General features: G+C 43.4%; 1 protein-coding gene and 1 pseudogene across 1 annotated transcript; one reads left to right on the top strand and one right to left on the bottom strand.

The window, feature by feature from the left end:
- LOC147457899 (uncharacterized) overlaps positions 1-12,837 on the bottom strand; it is a 31,432-nt pseudogene extending 18,595 nt beyond the window's left edge.
- Positions 12,838-13,248: 411 nt separating this feature from the next.
- On the top strand, positions 13,249-23,671 carry LOC147457898 (protein TORNADO 1-like). Its single transcript, XM_086513378.1, has 6 exons — positions 13,249-13,545; positions 20,097-20,259; positions 20,374-21,391; positions 21,484-21,757; positions 21,861-23,020; positions 23,109-23,671. The coding sequence occupies exons 1-6, from the start codon at positions 13,249-13,251 to the stop codon at positions 23,281-23,283; spliced, it is 3,087 nt and encodes a 1,028-aa protein (XP_086369504.1). The 3' UTR covers positions 23,284-23,671.
- The last annotated feature ends 230 nt before the right edge of the window (positions 23,672-23,901 follow it).

The raw sequence follows: 23,901 nt of genomic DNA, 5'->3' as shown, positions 1-23,901 counted from the left end.
GTTTGGGGGGGCTATGATCCGAGCCTATCACAAATTTTTGTTTATCATATTTTGTTGGTTTTCCTTGCTTCTAGAGGTTTACAATAAAAGAAAGAGTGAGAACAACCTCTTGGAAAAATTAAAAAAAAATGATTTGACAGGAATTTTTTCTTGACTAGTTCACCGGAGGTGAAAGGTAGAGGGAGAACCTAGTGGTAAAGGGAAGGGAAAATATGTAAATGTGAAAAGGAAAGATATGATGTGGTTGTGGAGCCATGCACCCATGATTCAAGGGTCATGAGTGGCTCATATCATCATGGATTTGGAGCCATATGATGATTCAAACAAATGGGACCCAAGTGGAAGACTTGGTAAAGGAAGGAACCAGACACATGATTTTGCTGAATTTTTAAAAAATACTTCCACTCTGATCCAAGAAAAGTTGTCTTCATCAAAGTTGTAGCTGATGAGCTGGAGATTCTGGTCATATTTTTTTTATAATTTTTGCATCTACGGTCTAGGAGATATGGCCAAAATGACGGACGCCAGTTTTTTCAACTGTGGTGGAGACCACCCCCTCTACCTTTACACACACACACCCTTCCTTTTCCACATTGAGACCTTCTCTAAAATCAGCCATTAGTCTTCTCATCCTCCTCTCCTTCCTCCTCTCTCTCAAGCTCAAAAACCCATCAAAATTCCTCTTCTAATCACCTCTCAAGTCATGCTTAATCTTGTTGTAATTCATAAGTTCTCATTCAACCCCTTTCTATTATTACTAGATATGTGTTGATTTTATGTAGATTCTTTACATTTTAAAATAAGGAAGCTCTTGGACTCAAGCTATGGAGGAAGGAGTGAAGACAACACAAGTGATGATGGAGCTAATTGGTCAACAAATCACTTGGAAGGAGCTTCTTCATTGGTTGAATGTCCCTAATCAAGCTTCATTTGTACAAATTACACTTGGATCTTAACCTCACTCCTAATCACTCTCTTTCCTATATAAAGGGGCCTTCCCCTTTGTAATTTCAAGCCTCCCTCAGCCCCATTGAGTCTTTGTATCACTCACCATGAGCCCATAAGCTCATTCATTCACTCTATTCTTGCACATTCTAGAGTGCAAATTGTTTCATGCCAGTAACCTCTCCTCCTCTTACTTATGTTAATTAAGAGAAATCTTTTATATGTGTGTGAGAGTGCTTGATGTGATCTTGGCTAATCCTTGAGTGGTTGTTTGGTAATCTACATGCTATTTGTGTTGGGAGTGTTTGAAGTCATCCATTCCTTGTACACACACTAAGGTTAATGCTTCATTCATAGTGATCTCTCTCTCTCTCTCTCTCTCTCTCTCTCTCTCTCTCTCTCTCTCTCTCTCTCTCTCTTTGTGTAGCGGTCATAGTCCACGCTTCCAAGACTAGGTGGTGCCCTCATCTCATTTCCCTTGTGGCGCAATGGAGTTTGTTTTGGTGTAGAGGCCGCCATTCCAAATTTCCTTCGTCAACAGATATAAAATGAGCTTGTTTACTGAACCTGTCTACTATCGTCCATATTCCTGTATTCCCATGGATAGACTTAGGCAATCCAAAGATAAAATCCATGGATATGCTCTCCCATGGTGAATTAGGGATTGGCAAGGGTTGAAGCAATCCAAGTTGCTTCCCTCTATCAAATTTTGTCTTTTAACATACCACACATTTAGAAACATACTCTTGTATGTTCACTTTCATGGTAGGCCAATAGAAATATGTTTCAATTCCCTTTAAGGTAGACTGAATCCCTCTATGTCCCGCATAAGGTGTAGCATGAGATTCATACATTACTTTCTCACGTAGTGAGTTAGTAACACATAGTCTATTGCCATAGAGAAGATAACCATCTTGTACAGTAAATGGTTCTTCTTTCTTCCCTAATGCAAGGGCTGAAATCACATCTCTAAAATCGGGATCAATAGCATACTCATCTATCATTGAAGATAGATCATTGTGAGTTGCTATGGAAACCGCATTCACTCTCAGCCGTCTTGAGAGTGCATCAGCTACTTGATTATGCTTGCCAGCAATGTGAGCAATATGAAAATGAAATTGCGAAAGGAAATTTGCCCACCTCATTTGTTTGTCGGAGAGCTTGGTCTACATCATGAAGTACTTAAGACTTTGGTGATCCCTTCGCAGAATGAAAGGAGTCCCCAATAAATAGTGCTTCCATGAGTCTAAGGCATGTAGAACTGCAAGGAGTTCCTTTTCATATATGCCTAGATCTTGCTCAACAGGGTCGAGCCTTCGACTCTCATAGACTATGGCGTGCCCTTCTTGGAGCAAAACAGCTCCAAGGCAATCACCACAAGCATCACATTGGACCTCAAATGGTTTTGAGAGATCCGGTAGTGTAAGCACAGGTTGAGAGATAAGCTTTTTGGAAGCATTGTTCTCCTTAGCAGACCATGTATACCTAACGCTTTTCTTTGTTAGGTCATGTAATGGTCCCGTAATTTGTGAGAACTTTTCTATGAAGCGTCTATGGTATGCACACATACCTATAAAGATTCTTAGTTCATGAAGATTCCTTGGTTTAGGCCATTCTTTTATTACCTCTAACTTTGATGGATCCATTTGGATGCCATCTTGAGAGATAATGTGACCTAAATATTGAATCTCTTGCAAGAAAAATTCACTTTTATTTCGATTAACATAAAGTTTATTCTCTCTCAAAACTTGAAATATTACCTGGAGGTGTTGCTTGTGTTCGTCTAATGAATTAGAGTAGATGATAATATCATCAAAGAACACTCCAGTGAAGGTTCGATGAGGCCTGAACAGCTTCTCCATCAAGCGGTTGAATGTGGCTGGTGCATTGGTCAAGCCAAAAGGCATGACAATGTATTCATAAAGACCAAATGTGGTGCGAAATGCGGTCTTTACAATGTCTTGATCAACTATCCTTATTTGATGATAGCCGCTTTTTAGGTCAATCCTACTGAAGTAGGTCGATCCTTGTAGCTTATCAAATAGGTCTTCTACCATGGAACGGGAAACCTATTCTTGATAGTGATCCTATTTAGTGCTCTATAGTCGACACACATACGATATGTGCCGTCTTTCTTTTGCACTAATAGCACAGGTGAGCAAAATGGAGATGAGCTAGGCCTTACCATGCCCTTCTCAACTAACTCATGCACTTGCCGCATAATCTCCTCTTGTTGAGCTTGAGAAACTCTATAAGGAGGTTTGTTAGGCGGTGAACTTCCTGGAAGAAGTTCAATTGCATGGTCATCATTACCTCATTTAGGAGGTAGCTCACAAGGGATGTCGTCAATAAAAACATCTTGAACCCCTTGAGAAAATTGGATAACTCTAATTCCTTTGGGTTGCTTTTATTTTCTTTTGCTAAAGCATTAGGTTCATTTTGAGAATCTTTAACAAAAATCATGTACACGGAAATAGAGCTCTTTATTGACTTGTTGAAAGCTTGTGTATGTACAATGGGGATAGTGTTACCCATTTCCTTAGCATCTATATACATGTTTTTTTCCCTGAACTTAAAGGAGATTCTCCTTTCAGGAAATTTAACATTGGCAGCCAGGCGATCAAACCATGGTGCCCGTAGGATTACATCCTCATGCTTGAGAGGAGAGATAAAGAAGTCCTCTTTGTCCACATAGGCTTGGACATGAAGCCTCAATTTCCCGATTAAGGGAGTGACTGAAGCTTCTTGCCCCTTGAAGGCACTGTCTGCGGGTAGGACATCTCCCATCTCGTAAGCTTGTATGCCTAGCTTGGTGGCCAACTCTATAGATATAAATTTGTGAGTAGAACCAGGATCAAAGAGAATAAAAGCATCATGTTCTCTTACCTTTCCCCAAGCATGGCATAGAGGAGATCCTTTGTGGTGAGTTTGGTGAGTCTCCTCCTCTTGGATTTCAACCAAGGAAGCTCTAGGAGGATCTTGGCGGTTGTTCTTTTGGGGACAAGCGCGGTACGCATGCCCTTGTTCTCCGCACTTGAAACACCGGTTATCCTTGCGATAACGCTCAAGCTCTTCAGGAGAGAGTTTGTTTTTACCTTTGTAAACTCTCTTCTCTTTAGCTTTGTTGGAGTTGCCCTTAGGAGACTTTTGGACATTGTCCTTCCCCTTAGGCTCGTTGGAACTTTTGTTTTCCGTGGGCCTATTATTTCTTTTAGCCCCCGTTTGGAAATTGATTCAAGAGGCCACCATAGTATGGTGTATTACCGTTGATATGGTACGTGGCCTTTGGGAGGTGACATACTCCGCCATTTATTCGGTTAAGCCCGCACAAAATTTTTGCTTTTGCTCTCCAAAATCCAACTTTTTGAAGACAGTGGCTTTGAGTTGTAGGTCCCAAAACTTGTCTACATATTTGTGGATGGATTTATAGGGAGAGAGCTTTAAGATTCGCCATTTGGTGAGTACTTTGTCTTTGGCATCGGTGGCCAAAAACTGCTTCATAATGGAAGCTCTTAAAGCTTTCCATGTTTGTGGAGCTTCACCGTGGGCTCGTAGGCTAGACCACCATTGTCTGGAGGACTTTTGAAAGTGCATAGCTACATGACGTAGCTTAGAGGACTCCGTGAAGCCCTCATCTCCAAACGCCGCATCAAACTGTTGGATAAAGGCCAAGACTTTGTCTGTAGCACCAAAGGTGCCATCATAGGTAAGGAAAGAGATGCTCTTCCCTCCCTCTTTGAACCTCTTCAGCTTGGATGACCTCTTCCATGCCGCATAGGATTTCCTATGGCCTCTTCTTTTTGATGGTTCAAAGTTTGCACCATCACTTTCTTCAGAAGGTGAAGAATTTGAAGAAGGTGGAGAAGAGGGTGACCTCTTTCTCGCCTTTTTCTTGTCTTGATCTTCGTCGTCTTCACCATCACTTTCATAAGAGGAAGAGGATGAGGAAGATGGAGAAGAGGGTGTCCTCTTTCTCGCCTTTTTCTTCTCTTGCTTTTTATCATCCCTCTTTGAATTATGGTGTGGAGAAGAGTGTGATGGTCTTCTCCGCTTTAGTGGTGATGGAGAGCGTTTAGCCCGCCATCTTCGTGGAGCCATTTCCACCGAGGTGGCGGGAGACTCACTTCTTTCTCGTTCCTTCGGTGGAGGCTCTTGAGTTTTCCTTTGGGAAGGAGATGCATCATCAAGAAGTAAATTCTTGAGCCCTTCATATGGATTCTCTTCTTCTTCCCGAATCGGAGAGAGACCTCTTTTGGGAGTCTCACAAGGAGGCTTCCTAGGTGTTGAGAGGTGGAAGTGAAAAATAGACCCGGTGGCCTCTACACCAAGACTATGCACAATGGCCTCATCATGGAGGGATACACAATAGGGGCACCACCTAGCAAGATATGCGGCTAGGACGCATACATATACACAATGAAACATGCCATGGAAAACAATTTCAAGATCCACACCCAAATGTGGAATGGGGTGGTCAGAGAATAAGGTGAGAGGAGGGGTGAGTGAGTGAGAATGGGCTCGCTACTCGTGCATGTAGTAAGGAAGATAACGAGGTCAGGGATACATGCAAGTATGCTCACTTCTCATACAAAAGGTGGCGAATCCGCACACCTCAAGATGGAAGTATCAAGATGATAGGAATATGAGAGGGAGAGTGTGTGTGTGTGTGTGTGTGTATGGTGGAGAATCCGCACACCTTAACATAAGCAAAAAAAAATGGCAAGGAACAAGCATATACCATACTCACAATGAGATGTATCCAAAGCGACAAAAAGTATGGCACCAAGATGGAGTGTGTTGATTTCTTGCAAAAGATGAATACAATAGGTAGCGTATGGCAGGAAAATGAGAAGGGAACAAGATCATAGGAGGCATAATGGAGAGATGGGAGTTGATGGCGAGGAATATCATGAGTGTGTCCACCCTTCTTCTTCTTGAAATTGTGCCTTCAATCCTTAATTACAAGTGGTGTGGAGGTGTGGTGCTCATCTTTTGTGCATGGTGATGGTGATGATGATGGTGTTGTGATTATGTGATTAGGGTTCATGCTACAAGCATGTAGCACAAGAGTGTGTATGGATAGGTGTGTGTGTGTGTGTGTGTGTGTGTGTGTGTGTCCCCAAGTGAGCTCTCATGGCCTCCTTATATAGGGAAGGATGGAAGGTTTTAGCAATATTTCTAATTGAGGTGAGTGTCTCAGTCTGGTGACTAGGAAAATGGGGTGCATGTGACTGTGGCTCCCATCTTGTCTCCTCATTATTTAAAATACCAGAGTCAATAGAGAGAGAAGAAGAGAGAATGTGGTTAGGATGTAGAGAATAGGAGATATTTACAATAGTCTAGCTTTGGCTAGACATAAGCTTATTAGGGAGAGAAGAGAGAGGTAAGAAAATTATAAGAGAGGTTGTCGAAGGTGGATAATTGTTGATGAGGATGGATCCTCCAAAAATGGTGATAGAATCACTCTAGACTTGCCAAGACCTCATTAAAAGAGCCTTATCTCTTGTAATCATGCTTGAAGACTTGTAGAACCATAGCCATTCTAGAGGGAAGAAAACTAGGGATGGCCTGTGTCACCATTACATGAGAAAACTGAGGTCCACTACAAAAATCATAGCTCCGCGTTCATAACTCCAAAAATTTGGAAAAAAATTGAGCTAAAAGTTGAGATCACGAGCTACATCTTTCATGTTGAACGCTCCTTCAGATTTGGGGTTCTTCTTTACTTCAAAAAATCAGCCAAATAATGTATTATTTGTGGCTGCAAAAGTCTTTTGGTGGTCCCCTTTGAGTGGACTTCTCTCTTGCCTTCAAGTGTAAGCTCCTTCATGTGTATGAAAACATGACCTAGAGTTTTGAAAAGATTGGCAATCATCTAGATGGAGGTATTATTGAAATTTGAAAGTGGGGTTGAGGTTTGAAAATGTAAACTAGTGAATAAAATATTTGGTAGGGTGGAATAATATATAAATATATTAGAAAAAACTAAAATATATAATTTAATTTAGAATATATATATTTAATATTTAAGGTCAAAAGAGAGTTCAACAAAGAAAGCTTACTTATTTATGCTACATCGTGATTGATTAGCATAAGTCTTATTTATTTAATAAGGGCTAAAACTTTTGTGAAAAAGGGAAGAAAAATCAAAAGTAACTTATGTAATAGGAAATATTTTGGTAAAAGGACAAAGATATATGGGGGGGTTCCCATGCATGGAAAAGATTGCCTCATTTAAGCATCCATCACTGGTAGTATGTCATCTAGATTCCTCCCAGAGATAGCCCCAGCTATCTTTGGCTTTGGTCGTCTCGTGCTAACCATCTTTGTCCATTGTCTCCTCACCCTAGGTGCTAGGTGGAGTAACTGGGGCCAGGTGATTTTTGGGTCCTGCACAGAAACATCTTGAATCAAATCATATGGTTTAGAACATTCACCCAAAGAGAAATCTACAATGTCAATTTTACGTCGTGACTTGGACGGCTTTTTGCTAGATTCCCCTTTAGTCTTCATCTTTTCTTCCTTTTGGGAAGATTCACCATGCCTAGCGCGTTTTACCCCTATGGCATCTACTCCTTTAACTTTGGTCTTATCCTCCTCCACTTTCTCCTTTCCTTTACCTTCAAGACTGATGACGCTTACTGTTTGATTACCAACTGGTGGTGGGGGTAAGGGTGGAATGAGAGGTTGTGGTGGTGGTGGTGGTTGTGGTTGAATGGGTGGTTGTAGGATTTGCACGGGTGGTTCTTGTTGTGGTGCCCTCGGTGGTGGTGGTCTTGCTCTCGGTGGTGAAACCTGGTTTTGCCTGGCTCCTCTGTTGAAATTCTACCTCGTTGGGTGTGGACAATAGTACATGCCATGACCATCCTCCCCACAATTGTAGCAGTGGTATTCTTGGTTTTGCCTTCGTTGTCCTCTCCCTTGCTCTTGGTTGCGATTGTGTGCATGCCCTTGTTGTATCAAATGGACTGAGAGATTCTCAAGTTGATTGGTGATTCGATTGAGCAGGTCTTGCTGATCTTCAATTGGTTCTTGCGGTTGAATCCTCTGGGCTGCTGTTGTAGGTGGTGCTAGAGGTGGTTGGGTCCTAACGGCTTCCTCTTCATCGATATTCCTAGCTTGTAGGCGCAACTTCTTGTCTTTAAGGCGGGCCACTTCAACTGCTAGCTCATACGTAGCAGGAAACCTTCCCTTCACCTTCTGTTTAAGAGTTGGCCATAACCCAGCCACAAACCGATCTTTTTTTAGGAAATCAGGTGCCCCCTCATCCTCTCTTAGCGATGCAACCCATTGCCCCCATAAATCTACAAACTTTGACTCATATGATGCGTATTCCAGCATACTGCCCTGCTTCAACTCTGTCAACAATTGCCATAGCTTCTCTGATGTTGTGCCTTCTCCAAAACGCTTGACAAAGGCTGCTCTTAATAAGTCCCACCGTTCCTTGGTTTCTTGTGCCAAGGCATTGTACCATGATCTTGCCTCCACCTTCATTAGAAGTGGGAAGATGCGCAAGCGTGAAGCATCATCATCTCTCGTAGAGATGACACATGCTTTTTCCAAGTTGTCTAGGAAGTCTGCAGCATCCTCACCCACCTTACCAGTAAATGTTGGAAATGCTACACTTGCCATTGTGAGAGTGAGAAAATTAACTCGACTTAGATTTTTTTTTTTATAGAGATTCAATACATGGGTGCTCGGTGGATGGAAAACATACTATACAAGGATGAAAATACTACATCAAAAGACACTTCATGATTAATCATAGGGAGGATAAAGGGTAGAGAAGAGGTGTTTATCTCTTGCAGTCGTTCTCTACCAAACATGGTTGTAATGATCTGCTGATAAAACATCTTGCGGTCCAAAATTACGTTGATTGATTGAATTCGTTGTGGTGCATAAGTTTGGTTCCTTGCAAAAGGTTGATGCGTTGGGTCCATCACATGATAATTCGGAAAGGCTCTCTCCTTTGTGGTGGAAGGTTATAGTCGGAGGTGTAGAGCTCTTGGTAGTCGAGGTCAAATTTATAGTACCACAGAACAAGGTTGTCTTCGTCTTCTAGCTCTAGGACTACCCCTCTAGCAAGATCTTGGAAAAGCTTGAACTCTCTCTCTTTGAGCAACTTCACTTTCCTGCAAGATAGAGTGTCATCTAGTGTATACACAGGTGTGATGAGGTAGGTGGTGAGTCTTACCACTTGTATTAATCCAAGTTGGATGGATACATAGCAAGCTGTAAAGTCATCATCATAGCCTTGATTCACAAGCAACACTCCTTGAAGGTGGAGGGTCTTGTCTTTCCGCCAAGCAAAACCAGTGTCAAAGACCTTGTCGATGAAAAGCTCTGCCACTTCACTCGGTAGACGACGTAGAATCCATGCTGCTGTTTCTAGTTCCTGGCTCATGAGATGAGAGTGAGGTATAGAAAGACTTTGGAGGATTTACCCTTTTGTTTTGGAGACGGGGTGATTGTCGGCGCTGGAAAACCCTTGAATCTTTTGGTGCAAGGGAGAGGGAGGGACCACGTGTTTGTAGTAGCTTCCTCAAGTTATGAAGGCTTGTTGTGGGCGTAGGTGGAATAGGTGGCAAAGATGTGGACGTAGATATAGAGAAGCCTGGAGCTACTTGAAAGCCTACTGATGTGAGAACGCCTGTGCGGATGTCGAGGGAGAAAATGATGGCCTTTTCTTCACTTTGGGTTGCACTCATGTCGAAGGTGCGGTTTTTGGCTACAATGTGAGCATGATGCAGCTTGTGCCTTGCTTTTACGCTTGCGGGGATTATGAGAAATGTAAACAATTTGAGTAGGGAAAGAGGGTCTTACCACCTCTTCTATGCTAACAATACAACACCCTGGCAAGAGTGTCTTGATGACTTGAGTCAAACCTTCTTGAAGCTCCTCCTCTTCAGTGGTCCAATTAGAGAATTCAAGAAGCCACTCGTCCATGAAGAGAAGTAACCATGTCAGCCTTGTAAACTGAAGGTTTCAAGAGCCCTCCTCAGTGGGGGCACCAAATGAGAGGCGGAAGTGAAAAATAGACCCGGTGGCCTCTACACCAAGACTATGCACAATGGCTTCATCATGGGGGGATACACAATAGGGGCACCACCTAGCAAGATATGTGGCTAGGACGCATACATATACACAATGAAACATGCCATGGAAAACAATTTCAAGATCCACACCTAAATGTGGAATGGGGTAGTCAGAGAATAAGGTGAGAGGAGGGGTGAGTGAGTGAGAATGGGCTCGCTACTCGTGCATGTAGTAAGGAAGATAACGAGGTCAGGGATACATGCAAGTATGCTCACTTATCCTACACAAGGTGGCGAATCCGCACACCTCAAGATGGAAGTATCAAGATGATAGGAATATGAGAGAGAGAGAGAGAGAGTGTGTGTGTGTGTGTGTGTGTGTGTGTATGTGTGTATGGTGGAGAATCCGCACACCTTAACATAAGCAGAAAAAAATGGCAAGGAACAAGCATATACCATACTCACAATGAGATGTATCCAAAGCGACACAAAGTATGGCACCAAGATGGAGTGTGTTGATTGCTTGCAAAAGATGAATACAATAGGTAGCGTATGGTAGAAAAATGAGAAGGGAACAAGATCGTAGGAGGCATAATGGAGAGATGGGAGTTGATGGTGAGGAATATCATGAGTGTGTCCACCCTTCTTCTTCTTGAAATTGTGCCTTCAATCCTTAATTACAAGTGGTGTGGAGGTGTGGTGCTCATCTTTTGTGCATGGTGATGGTGATGATGATGGTGTTGTGATTATGTGATTAGGGTTCATGCTACAAGCATGTAGCACAAGAGTGTGTATGGATAGGTGTGTGTGTGTGTGTGTGTGTGTGTGTGTCCCCAAGTGAGCTCTCATGGCCTCCTTATATAGGGAAGGAGAGAAGGTTTTAGCAATATTTCTAATTGAGGTGAGTGTCCCACTTTGGTGACTAGTAAAATGGGGTGCATGTGACTGTGGCTCCCATCTTGTCTCCTCATTATTTAAAATACCAGAGTCAATAGAGAGAGAAGAAGAGAGAATGTGGGTAGGATGTAGAGAATAGGAGATATTTACAATAGTCTAGCTTTGGCTAGACATAAGCTTATTAGGGAGAGAAGAGAGAGGTAAGAAAATTATAAGAGAGGTTGTCGAAGGTGGATAATTGTTGATGAGGATGGATCCTCCAAAAATGGTGATAGAATCACTCTAGACTTGCCAAGACCTCATTAAAAGAGCCTTGTCTCTTGTAATCATTCTTGAAGACTTGTAGAACCATAGCCATTCTAGAGGGAAGAAAACTAGGGATGGCCTGTGTCACCATTACATGAGAAAACTAGGGTCCACTACAAAAATCATAGCTCCGCGTTCATAACTCCAAAAAATTCTGAAAAAAATTGAGATCACGAGCTACATCTTTCATGTTGAACGCTCCTTCAGATTCGGGGTTCTTCTTTACTTAAAAAATTCAGCCAAATAATGTATTATTTGTGGCTGCAAAAGTCTTTTGGTGGTCCCCTTTGAGTGGACTTCTCTCTTGCCTTCAAGTGTAAGCTCCTTCATGTGTATGAAAACATGCCCTAGAGTTTTGAAAAGATTGGCAATCATCTAGATGGAGGTATTATTGAAATTTGAAAGTGGGGTTGAGGTTTGAAAATGAAAACTAGTGAATAAAATGGGTCCAACGAGAGTTTAGATGAATTATTAAATTACCTAAAGCTCTCACAAAAGGAGAAAGGGGGACACATGTCAGAAGGCTATCACTTATGCTGCTTAATAGTCATTGGCTTGACCTTGAGAGGTCCAATGAGGGTAGAGCAAGAGCAAATAGCAAGAGGGCTCGCCCAAGAGAGAGGGGGCTGATTTTTGCAAGGCAATATCACACACACACTCACACAATCTCATGTGTGAAGTAAAGAAGACTATCTCTTCCCAAGCTTTAATGGAGAGCTCATCACCTACTCCAAGCTTGTGAGATAGAAGACTACATCGACACACTCTTGGCATGTGGATGCAAATCCAACCAAGAGCCAAGCTTCAATGCATGCTCATCTCCTCTACCATGCTAATTACTAAGCTAAGCTATGCTAATATGAGTGATTATGTGAGGAGATGTACATCTTTCTCGTAAGATACTCCTTCTTCCTCTCAATCTACTCTCATACCCTGCTAGCTCTCACCATCTTCGAAGGTGTGTGAGGTCTTGCGTCTGAGACCGGGGATAATTGATGTTGTGTTTGCTAAGTGTTTTGCTTAGTGCATGAAGCTTTCATCTTCATTGCACTAGCTAGTCTTGAAGGAACACAAAGAATTGTATTGTAGAATGTCTCTCTTGATGGGAGAAACCATAATACAAAGCCTTTTGGAGGGGGGACCGGCTCCACGCAAATCCGGTCCTCAACTGTTGTCAATAGCATAATTTCTCTCTCTTTTGAAAGTATTGTTCATGCTATCTAACTAGGTGTTATGCTTTTTGTTGCTCTCTCCACCCAAGCACTCTTGTAATTCTCATTAGGAATCTATTCTAATGAAATGCCCACTATGTTCATGCTAATTTCCGCTACACACAAGTTTTTAGGCCATTAAATGTTACATAGTTATTATGATAGGATGTTTCCGTTAGAGTGGCTTTGCTATTGCGGAACTACAATGCAAGGCCCGTAAAGAGATGCGCAAAGTAACGGTGTAGTGCAAGAAGGGGTAACATTGGAGTTGAATGAAACATTGTGGGGTATGATAGACCATTGCTTCAAATTTCTATCTCGATGAGGAGCTTTGGGTTGTTGATTACAGGTTGGATGGAGAGAGCTGTTTTGAGAAGAGCTTTATGTGCTTGCAAATCTGGGTAAAAAGGTGCATTCGGAATAAGAGGAAGCACGGAGGCCATCATATTTCTTAATGTTGGTGGCAACAGAAGAGGATAAGGAGCATGACGATGAAGTAGAGAGGAGGGAGGACACCATGGCGGATACACAAACAATGGGACACAGTTTGTAGCGCCTCCTAAAACCCCTTCTCTACCCCCCCCCCCCCCCCCCCCCGCCCCCGACTCGTTTTTGCGCTCTACAGTCTCGGCACCTGCTTTGCAGTTGCGGCCTCTGCTCGCTCGGGGTCGTCTTTGCCCAGGCTCGGCCACCCGCCTAGGCTCAGTCTCTGTAGGCTCGACCTCTGCCCGCCGACAGAGGCACGCCCACCCAAGGCTTTGCTGCTCTCGGCTTGGGTGCTACACACAGTCGGCTCCTAATTAAATCAAGCCTAAGCTTTAATTTGAATTTTTTTTCTGGACTGAGTGCCCACCATGGCCACTCGGGCTTCATCTCGCAGGAAGACGACATTTGTTGGCGTCGTGGCAACACCCCCAAAGGTGGACAACATAGCCCGACTTCAACATGAAGTTGAAAAACTTCGCAAGGAAAACGACGCTTTGAAGGTAAGACTCACAGCCATTGAGTCTCGCCTCACCACAGTGGAGAATTCCAACACGGGAAAGACGAAACAAAAGGAAATCAAGCTCAATGCGGAGGCAGAATTCACCCTCATCGAGAAGGTCAAGACTCAAGTGCAGGCTCTCATCTTCCGCAAAGTAGAAGATCGTGTGATGTCTACGCTACGCGAACAACAATGACAAGATACTATTGCTCTCAATGTTTGCATTGGCGGGCTCCCGAGCGATTGGCAAGGAAATTAAAGGAGGACCCCAAGTTGCACAAGTCTTTCGCTCGCATCCGAACAACAACCCCCATGATACAATGGGATCCAACGACAATCACCACTCTCGCTCACGAGCATCGCACCAACCATGCAATTCTTACCTTCAAGACCAAAGCAGATCGAGTCAAGCTCCTTGAGCAATCGAAGCTTCTCAAGGACACAAAAATCTGGTTTGCTAAAGATCTCACACCCACCCAACTCAAACAAAAAAAGGCCGAACTCCAAAAGATGCAAGAAGCGCGCACAGCAGGGAAATGGGCAATGTTTCGAGGAGGTAAAGCCATCATCCAAGAGTTTCGAGCTCCCAAACTGGCTCCCCCCTCCTCAACTATCTCATCTGAGGTTTTTGTTCATCTCACCTTATCTTTTTCCACCACTCGATGGACCCTCAGTCCTTAACTGATATGTATCAAACAGAATCCTTTGTACTGCTTTGTTTCTGGTCCCATAGGTCATATATGACCTCCGTGGACGATAATTCAATCTCTCTCTCTCTCTCTCTCTCTCTCTCTCTCTCTCTCTCTCTCTCTCTCTCTCTCTCTCTCTCTCTCTCTCTCTCTCTCTCTCTCACGCGCGCGTGCACGCGCACACACACACACACACACACACACACACACACACACACACACACACACAAGGTCTCGTCACTCTTTCTCTCGCCCTTTGGAAATCCTAGCATACACACACACACACACACAGACACACACAAGGTCTCGTCACTCTTTCTCTCGCCCTTTGGAAATCCTAGCATATTTGTCTCATCAGCCGTTTCCCTATCAGTTCGATATGCTACTTTCCCTCGTGTACTGGCAATTTTAGCACATTCTCGGCCCTTGAAGTTGGAGGCAATGGAGGGTTAGGAAATGGAAGCAAAATGTCGAGCCATGTTTTCCTGGCTCCAAAACCAGACCGAGGGAAGCTTAACGAACCCCAAAGAGAGAGAGAGAGAGAGAGAGAGAGAGAGAGAGAGAGAGAGAGAGAGAGAGAGAGAGAGAGAGAGAGAGAGAGATAGATAGATTTTATTATCGTCCTCGGAGGTCAAATATGACCTATGGGACCAAAGTTACATGTGATGTAGTATGTGTATGGCTGATGAGTGACTCTCGATGCTCCAAAATTGTAGTGATGAGAGTCGCAATGGAGAGCCCACACTTTGGCTGGGAGAGGAAAGTGTGTAGGTCTAAGTTATGGTTGAAAATGTGAGAGAAGCAAGTTCGGATGTGATCAAAAGCTGAGCACTCTAGTAGTGTGTGGTACTCAGACTCTCGAACTTGCAGTGAGCATAATGTGCACAATCGATTTGACTCTTCTCCATTGCCCCAACGCCCTATCTCGCATCGAAGGAAATGGGAGCTAAGCCGAATTGCTGCGATAGTGCGTATCGCGGACAAGGGAATAGGCTCAAGCATGTAAGTGTGAGTACGGTTTCCTCTCTCAGCAAAGAACATGGTTTTGTAGTTGGGGGAAATATAGGTGGTGTAATGTATGAAGCGTGACCCACCGGATTTCTCCCAAGCCGTAATACATTGGCGTTGTAGAAAATCTTCATTCACTTGAGAGTCAATTGAAGCATCATGTAGCAAGTGTAATGCATCCCATCTCCCAAACCACTTCTTTATGTCTTGCATCCATCTCGTGCTCAAGATCTTGCTTTTATGCGTCTTTTGAACTTTTTTGCTTGCTTCCCATGCAATTGTAGGAAGTCGATGTGAGGGGTTTTGATGCATCTTTATCATGTACTCCACAACCCTTTCCATGCCCATAACCTCAATTGGAAGAGATCCCGACTCAAGAAGTAGGAGCATATATGGTGTTTGTGTCTTAACTTGGAGAAAGTTTGTAAGAAAACGCTTTTGGACATTCTAAAACTCTTTCCAAGTAGACTTTGAGATGCTCCCGCCCCACACTTCAACTCCCTAAAGAAGAACCGGTGTCACCAATGCATCAAAAAGATACTTCTTGAGAACCCAACACTTGATGTTTCCCGCATTACACATGTTCTCAAATGCATAATATGCTCTCTTTCCCGCTTCCAAACGACGCATAGCACATTCATGCCACTTGTGATTGGATGGAACCTCAAGGCCAAGGTACTTAAAGCTCTCAACAACTTCAAGTGTCTCGTTGTTGTACACAATGCATGGCTTCTCCTTATGGTTGGTTTTCACAAGCATAACCTTTGTTTTGGATTCATTTACAATCAGCCCACTATGCAAGCAAAAGTTCTCAAGGACAACCATAAGCTTTTGTGCATCTTCTAAAGTGTGTGCTAGAAGCACTACATTATCCGCATACAACAAAAGCATGATTATCGCATTGCAAATAGTGACCTCTTCAATTCCTTCTTCTTGCATAAAGTCAAGTACCATTTGTTCCAATTGATCGATGCATAGACCAAAGAGAGTTGGTGACAATGGACACCCTTGTTTAATCCCAATAGTGCTTACAAAAATTTCTGAAATTTCTCTTCCCATTCGCAATTGACAAATTACCTTCTCATAGATTCGAGAAACCGCAAGCATAAACTCACTTGGCACTTGGAGTTCTTCCATCCTTATCCACAAATTGTTACGTGGAATCATATCAAAGGCTTTCTTAAAGTCCACAAAACAACAATACAATCACTTGCCTTTCAACCGACTTTCCTCCATGAGAACACGAAGAGTGACAAGATGATCAATGGTGCTATGGCATCGACGAAAACCTGCTTGTCCCTTTGCACGCTTGTCATTCTCTTCAGCCCAATCACTCAATTTCATCTCCATTATGCACCCAAACAACTTTGCCATAAGAGACCCAATCATTATAGTCCGGTAGTTGCTTACATTCTTTACATCCCCTCCTTTATGCAAAGGCTTAACCCAATTAGTACTCCAATCATAAGGCATACCATGTTGAAGTGCAAGGTTGAACATATCACACATCCACTCATGGGTAAAATCTCCCGTCCATTTGATCATCTCCGGCTTGATACCTTGAAGATCTCCCGCTTTGCGAGTGGCCAACTTTTCAAGCCCACCGCATACATCCTCAATAGTAAAAAAAGACGGCATACATGGGAGTGAACCATAAAATGGCATTTCTTCAGTATTTGCTTGCTCATATAATTGCCTACAATGTGTGTACATATCCACTAGACTCAAGTTACCAAATTCTCAACCCGCTTGCCTCTCAAGTTTCTCCAAAATCTTCCACATGCATGTGCCTTTTCTTGGACTTGAAATTCTTGTTGCTTTACTTCCCATCTTCTTCTCTTCTTTTGAATCAATGCCTTGTATGAATGCAAATGACTTTGATAGTTGTCTTTGTCCATAGTTGCATCAAGCTTTATCAAGGACTTTCGAGCATCTTGACATTCTTTATCAAACCACCTTTTGCGTGATCTATCTTTGTTGATACCATGGAGATGCTTTATGGCAAAGCATTCTTCCGCACAAGAACAAATAGCTTTCTTGAAAGCTTCCCATTTAGTTTCCAATGGTGCATCACATTGAAGCTTTGTCATCCATAATTTTTGCTCAACCATTTCAATGTACATTGGTGCCCGTTTGAAATCCATACATAGTGATAACTTCTCTTTCCTTTGGCTGAGATTATCATGCTTAGTTGCTTCTCCACATGAAAGGTCAATACATAAGGTGCGATGGTCGGATTCCGGGGTCCATTGACCAAACATAAAACTCTTTATGCGATACATGATGGCTTCAGAGAGTAGCATATAGTCAATCACACTATCCCCATTATGTCTCCTACATGTAAATCCATTGGTTCCACTCCACAAAGATACACCATTGGCAATGAGCATACCCGTGCTATTACACATGTGTAAAAGTAACTTTCCATAGTGATCCGGCTCTTTCTCATCCATTGAAGTACGATCATACAAGTGAACTTCCTCCAACTCCCTTGAAATGTATGGCATATCAAATTGTTGAGTATCATGTTGCAATGTTTTTGTGCGAGCATTCATATCCCCAAATACAATAACATCACCTTCACCTTTGAAATAAGCAATGTCCTCTTCCAAATCAGAAAATGGTTGATCTCTATCCATGCAAGCATAAAAGGGAGAATCATGATGAGGAATGTAGCAACCGGCTACAAAAATGGGTGCTCTTTTTGGTGTCATAATTTTCAGCCATACATAACGTTTGTACTTGTCATCTTTCACAATTGATACAAAATCTTCCAATCCTTTCTTAACCATACATGCTAACCCTCCTTGTCCTCTTCGTTGCTTGAGATTCTTTGACCACATCAATGAATGTACATTGTAATCCTCTAAGCCGTTAATCCTTTGTGTATCATGCTCCCAAGTTTCAACAAGAAGTACAACATCGGCTTTGTTTGTTAGTTCATCAATGCCAACCCCCGCATTCCATGGGTATCCATTACAATTTCAAAAGCATATTTTCAATTGTAACTCGGTCTCATAGGTCACGCATCCCTATTTTCTTGAGAGACTTGCCTCCTCCTTGGGCACATTTTCTTCATGAGAGATCTCCTTGTTTTTATTATTCTTTTCCTCATATGCCTTGCGACACATATTTTGTTGCTTAATAGTGCGATCTTCACATGCAAAACATTTTGTATCCCTCAAATAGATCCAACTATTATCAAGGATAATCTTTCGCTTGGTCTCATCCGGCATGGTGCATACAATTGGCCGTTCTCCCGAGCGAGGAGCTCCTTGCTTCCCCACTCTATGTGCTCCATAGACCATAACTCCGGACATGCCAAAGTGGGTTTTGAAGAAATCTTCAATAACAATGGCAAGAGAAGGAGGTGTCTCTAACTTCTCTTCAGGGGAGAGAGAGAGAGAGAGAGAGAGAGAGAGAGAGAGAGAGAGAGAGAGAGGGTTGAAAGCTTGGAATCGCATCTCCATTGTGGTAAGACTATAATAAGGCTCGTAGGGAGAAGGGGGGCAAGGTAGACAAAGCAAGGGAGGATGACAGCATTGGCACAATTTGGAAGGACCTGACGATATGCCGAGGCCCAAAACGTAGGAGGCAGACGACAGAGTCTTTGTTTGGAGCAGATCGAGGAGCTTAATGGTACCATAACTTCACAATCAATTAGTGACAAGCCGTGTCAGTAGCTTTTCACAAATTGTCTCGGCTCTCAAAATGGGAAAAGTTATCATGATACAACAACTCACTCCTGACTAATCTTCAAAATGAGTGCCCACTATCTTATTTCAACCAATCAATATTTTTGGCCTATCAAAAAATGCTTGAAAATATAACTGAATTTTTTTCCTATTTTAGTCAGCAAAAAGAGAAAGCATCTCTATAGCCTTTGCCCTTTGGGTAGGCCAAAAACGAACACATTTGACAGATTCGTGTATCGAGCATTGGTCGAGCAAGGCGATTCCCAGCTGCTGCAGTCTGAACGTGCCCTAAATTTAAGTGGAGAAAACACATTTTGTCATTTTCAAATTTCCACCCACAGTCCACCCACGACACTAAGTGACACAGGGGGGCACGTGGGGGCGGATAAGGGGATCAACGACGAAGAACTATGGCGGGGATCTCGAGGTAGGCAAGCCCACCCAAAAAATGGCGGCGCCGTTGGGGAGCTGGGATTTGAACTCACGACGTCGCCCCTCAATGCTTTATTGCATGGGCTAACCACTACGCCCGCCCGCGCACGTTTGAAACCAAAGCCATTTTAGCAAATGTTATAAACGCAAAACTTGAACTTCCGTAGGATTAAACCCGGACAGGCCTCGTGTCCGAGTTTCGTTCTTGATCGGGTTTAGTTTTAATAAGAGATCTACGACGGACATCGCTTCGACGACTGTGCACGAACTTCTCGTCCATTGGTCCCCCTTGGGACTAAGTAACACCCATATTTAATGCGGGTGGAGTAATGGGATCGACGGTCCGTGGGTTGTGCCCGTCCAGGTTTAGTTTTTGAGTTGACTGCTTCGGCTGCGATTTCCTCTGCTTTCACGCGTGAGCTTCTCCGACGATCTCCGCCTCTGAATCTCTTTCTGTTCTTTTAACGCTAGGGGGGAGAGAAAAATAGATCTGGGCAAAGTGTTACTCGCCTCGACCAACTTCACTCACCTCTTTGTAACAGTAAGCTTTCCACCATATAACAGCGCTACGCCGAAGATTTTGGATACGCAAGCTTATGAGGCCCTTCAAACCCGCACTTCCGGCCTCCACTCTCTCTTCGTTGGGAACATGAACGGTGGCCTGGGAGATCTACACTGGGGAGCTCCAGCAACGACAGTTCTTGCCTCTCTCCCTTCCCTCACTTCCTTTATTCTCTTCGAAATGACGCAGCATTCATCCTTAAAAGCCATCATCGACCTTTTCTGCTCTCATTTGATACAGAATAACCCTCACGTAGCCTCCTTCACTTTTGTCTCCTGCCAGAGGCCCCAGTTAGATAGCAGTGAGCTGCGTGATGACGCCCTAAAGGCAGTGCTTGATAGCCTCAGATGACATCGCACTCTTCACCAAGTATGCTGCACAACTCAAGAAGAACGCAGAAAATGCCAATCGCATCAACTTGTTCAAGGCAGAGGGGTTCGAGCAAGTGCGCCCTTCCACCGTTCGACTCTACCTGTGTGGCCTTCCCCTCTCAGGTATTCACAAGGTGCTTAATCACATGCTTTGCGTCCTTCCTAATTAACAACCAGCTTGTATACTTCACTTTGTTTATGTAATCACCTTTTGTTGTTTCATATCCGGTCTTGTAGGAAAGACTTCGGTATCTAAGTCACTTTCTCGATGGAGCAAAGGTTCACTTCACCCATGGTCACGCCTTAAAGGTATCAAACTATCTCACCGAACGCGTGGTATTGAGGTAACCACCATTGAAAGCCCGCCAGATGACCTGAGGATATCAGTGTGGGATATGGCTGGTCAGTTGGAGTATCACTCTTTTCATGACGGCATGCTTCCTGATCTTGGTGACCTTGCCATTCCCTCTTCGTTCTTGTTTGTCTGGAATCCCTTCATGATGAACGATCAAGGAAAACTTTTGCGACATGCACAAAGTGGTAAATTAGTTGTGAAGCACCCGAACGATTTCAGGGACGATTTCAAGTATTGGCTTAAGTTTCTAGCTTCCAAGACCCCCAAATCCAATGTTCTCAAACCCAATGTGGTGGTTGTCATGACAAGGGCAGACCATGGTCTCCCAGACATAAAAGTAGAGCTACAGATTGTTTTTGAGTCACTACGAGCGGAGTTTGAAGACCATATCCATTTGGACATAGAAGGGTTCTTTCAGGTGAATGCATTGAATCCCAATGATGTTTCTACGCTAGGATCTCATCTACTAAAGTGCACAAAAGCGATCCTTGAGGGAGCAATCGATGATTTCAGTATTTGTGACAAGGCAAGAAATCTTTTTGCGGATTGGACTCGAAAGGGGAAAATCCCTCCTTTGATTACCAAAGAGAAGTTCTTTTGCCTAATCCAAAAGAACTTAGACATTCATGAAGAGATGTGTGAGGCAGTTGCACACTCTCTTAATAGTTCCGGGGATGTGATTTTTTTACCAACCCTTGAGATTGTGGTCATGGATACAAAATGGTTCTGTCAAAAGATCATGGGAGACATCTTGCACTTCGATGTGAAGTCTATCGGCGGCAAATTTACTCAACACTCCTCCAACGGCTTTTTCACGGCCCATTACTTGGAGAGACTTTTAGAGGAGGAGCTGATCAACTCAAGACAAGGTGCAGGCAAGTGGAGATTTTCAAGGACCAGGTACAAGGAGTCATTCTTGAAGTTGCCCATGTGTTTCGACTCTGTATGTAGTCCATGAGTATGATAATGGACACTTGTACTTAACCTTGCAGGGATGCACCCAACTCTGAGGAATCTATGAAGGTTGCTGGAAGCGATCTAGTGAAGCTGCTAATCGGTTTGCAATTAGCTTGCCCCACAGATAATCATGAAAGGGGCTCCCAAATTTTCCTTCCAGCAAGTCTTTGTGGGAAGGCTAGGAAGAGCCTACTGCCAGACAAATATCTGATTCTTAATGATTGCAAGCCATCATATGTGGGGAGGAGATTGATTGTTAGAGATTCCAAGCGCACAATCCTTACCCCAGGAATTTTTCCCCGGCTCCAGGTGACGTGTGTGTATGTGTGTGTGTGTGTGTGAGAGAGAGAGAGAGAGAGAGAGAGAGAGAGAGGGCTGTTTAATTAACAAGAGATTCAATGAGAATTTGCAGGTAATGCTTCACAACATGCTCACCGCCCAAAAGGTGAATGTGGAACTTGAGCAGGACGTCATAGCGTTTGCCGATACGGGTTCAAGAGTTCTTGTGGAGTTTTGTGCATTGCAAGGAAGAAAAAACTTTATAGACATTTTGGTTTGCTCTCGGCACACGCCCGATGAAGCTCTGGAGTGGGTCCATGAGAAGGTGATAGTTGAAATGATGAAGGTGTTTGCAGATCCCAGAGGAATTCCGGGAGTAGACCTCATGCATTCTGTGATACAGCCAGCCTGTATGAGAGGACTTGTGGAGGCAAGCCAAAGACAAGCCATTCCCATACACATTTTGAGAGGTATTCTGAGGGAACATATACAGAAGAAAGGGACAAAGCTTCTAGTTGATGGTACTGCAAATGTAATCTACACTTGGCAGACCGAGCCCTTGGTAGACGATGATGTGGTGAGACTGTTGGGGGAGGTCGAAGTCGTCAAGATTATTGGAGCATACATGAGTAGTTTGAGTGAAACTGCAAAAGATGTCCTGGATCTATCTGTTGAAAAGCAAAGTAGCATGCAAAAGAGGCCTGAGTTTGGTACCACTGAATCCCAAAAGCAGATGGAGGCCTTGTTCAACTTGGGGCAGGCCACCTATGAAATGACTAATGAAATAAGAATGGATGTAAAGGAGGTAAAGGCGGGCCTGAAGCGAATGTATCCGCTAGTTGAAGAGCTGCGCGGTTCCATACTGCTAAGACTGTGTGAGCTGTTTACTTTTGCAAAGGAGGGAGAAGCAGGCAAGCTCCCAAGGATGTTTGTTTTAACAGAAGAGGAGGGGAGTGTGCGCAGAGTGGTATGCAGAATGGTTCCTGGTCTTCACAGGTTGCGTTTGGAGCTTCTGTGCGAATGCCATAATGGACGAGCTCATTTAGTGAATGGGCAGAGCGGCTTGAGCATAACAACACTCGATGAAGGGCTTCTCAAGAGTGGTCTACCTTACATCTATGGATTCTTAAAGGTTGCCTATGCAGCAACCAAGATTGCTGCCCATGTGGCTGTTGGTTGTAATGATCTCATTCCTGACTTCACTGAAGTACTGGCTAGTGTTGTAGATGCTCCGGAATTTGGCCCTTCACAACCATTCTCTGATTCCACAGATATCGGGAGTTCTTCCTCTAGGTACTTACAAATGCTTATTTCAACCTATTGCATTCACAATACAGTATTGAGAACTCATTTCAAGTGTGAAAATGCTATTGTGCTGCAGGATCGATTTAAGCAGCGGCCAGCACTGGCTTTTTAGAGTCCTCTCTGCTTGCGATTGCACAACGAGTAAGCAGATCGATGCACGTTTCGGGCTCAGTCTTATTCGATATGCTGATTCAGCAGTTGCATGGGTGTGTGACAAGCACTGCTCAGAAGGTGCACCTTGCCCACCATGAGACAAACTCAGAATATTGTGGCATTTATGTAAACTTGATGATGGCTGATAGACCTTTTAGTTAACAAGAGGCAGCATGTTCTTTTGTGCAAAGAAAGTAAGGATGCTCTAGATCAAAACTCTTCAGTTACAGAGCTGCAAAGATCCCTAAGATGGCCACAATGGAGAAAGCAAGTCCCTGTTTTTTATTCTAGCTTAAGACATCCTACTTAAGACATAGGATGTCTGACTTCATAAATGATCAGATGACCATGTAATCTGGACATGTTGTGATTAGTCAGCCGCACCCTTTCGTCAACTTTCCCTTGTACATAATTTTTATTATTAGTAATACGTGTCTTTTTCCATTTAGGTTCTACTTTGCTCAACATTCGTCTTTGCCATTGGAAGCTGTCATCTATGATCTAGCCCTTTCATGGCCAACGAGTCGCATTTGACAAAACACTTTGAGTGAGGCATTGAGTACACGCTCACTCAACTCTGCACCCCTCTCCCTCTCTCAAACACACATACGAGGAATGAAATAGCTTAGCTATCGCGTACACATTATTTTATTGTCAACGGTAGGTTTGTTTAGACTTTTTCTTCTGGACTCCTTTAACTCAACCATTCTCTACCC

Source organism: Adiantum capillus-veneris, chromosome 5, assembly GCF_014529385.1.
Source record: "Adiantum capillus-veneris isolate H3 chromosome 5, ASM1452938v2, whole genome shotgun sequence".
NCBI lineage: Eukaryota > Viridiplantae > Streptophyta > Polypodiopsida > Polypodiales > Pteridaceae > Adiantum > Adiantum capillus-veneris.
The sequence above is the reverse complement of the archived record's forward strand: the minus strand, read 5'-3'. Positions and strand labels throughout refer to the sequence as shown.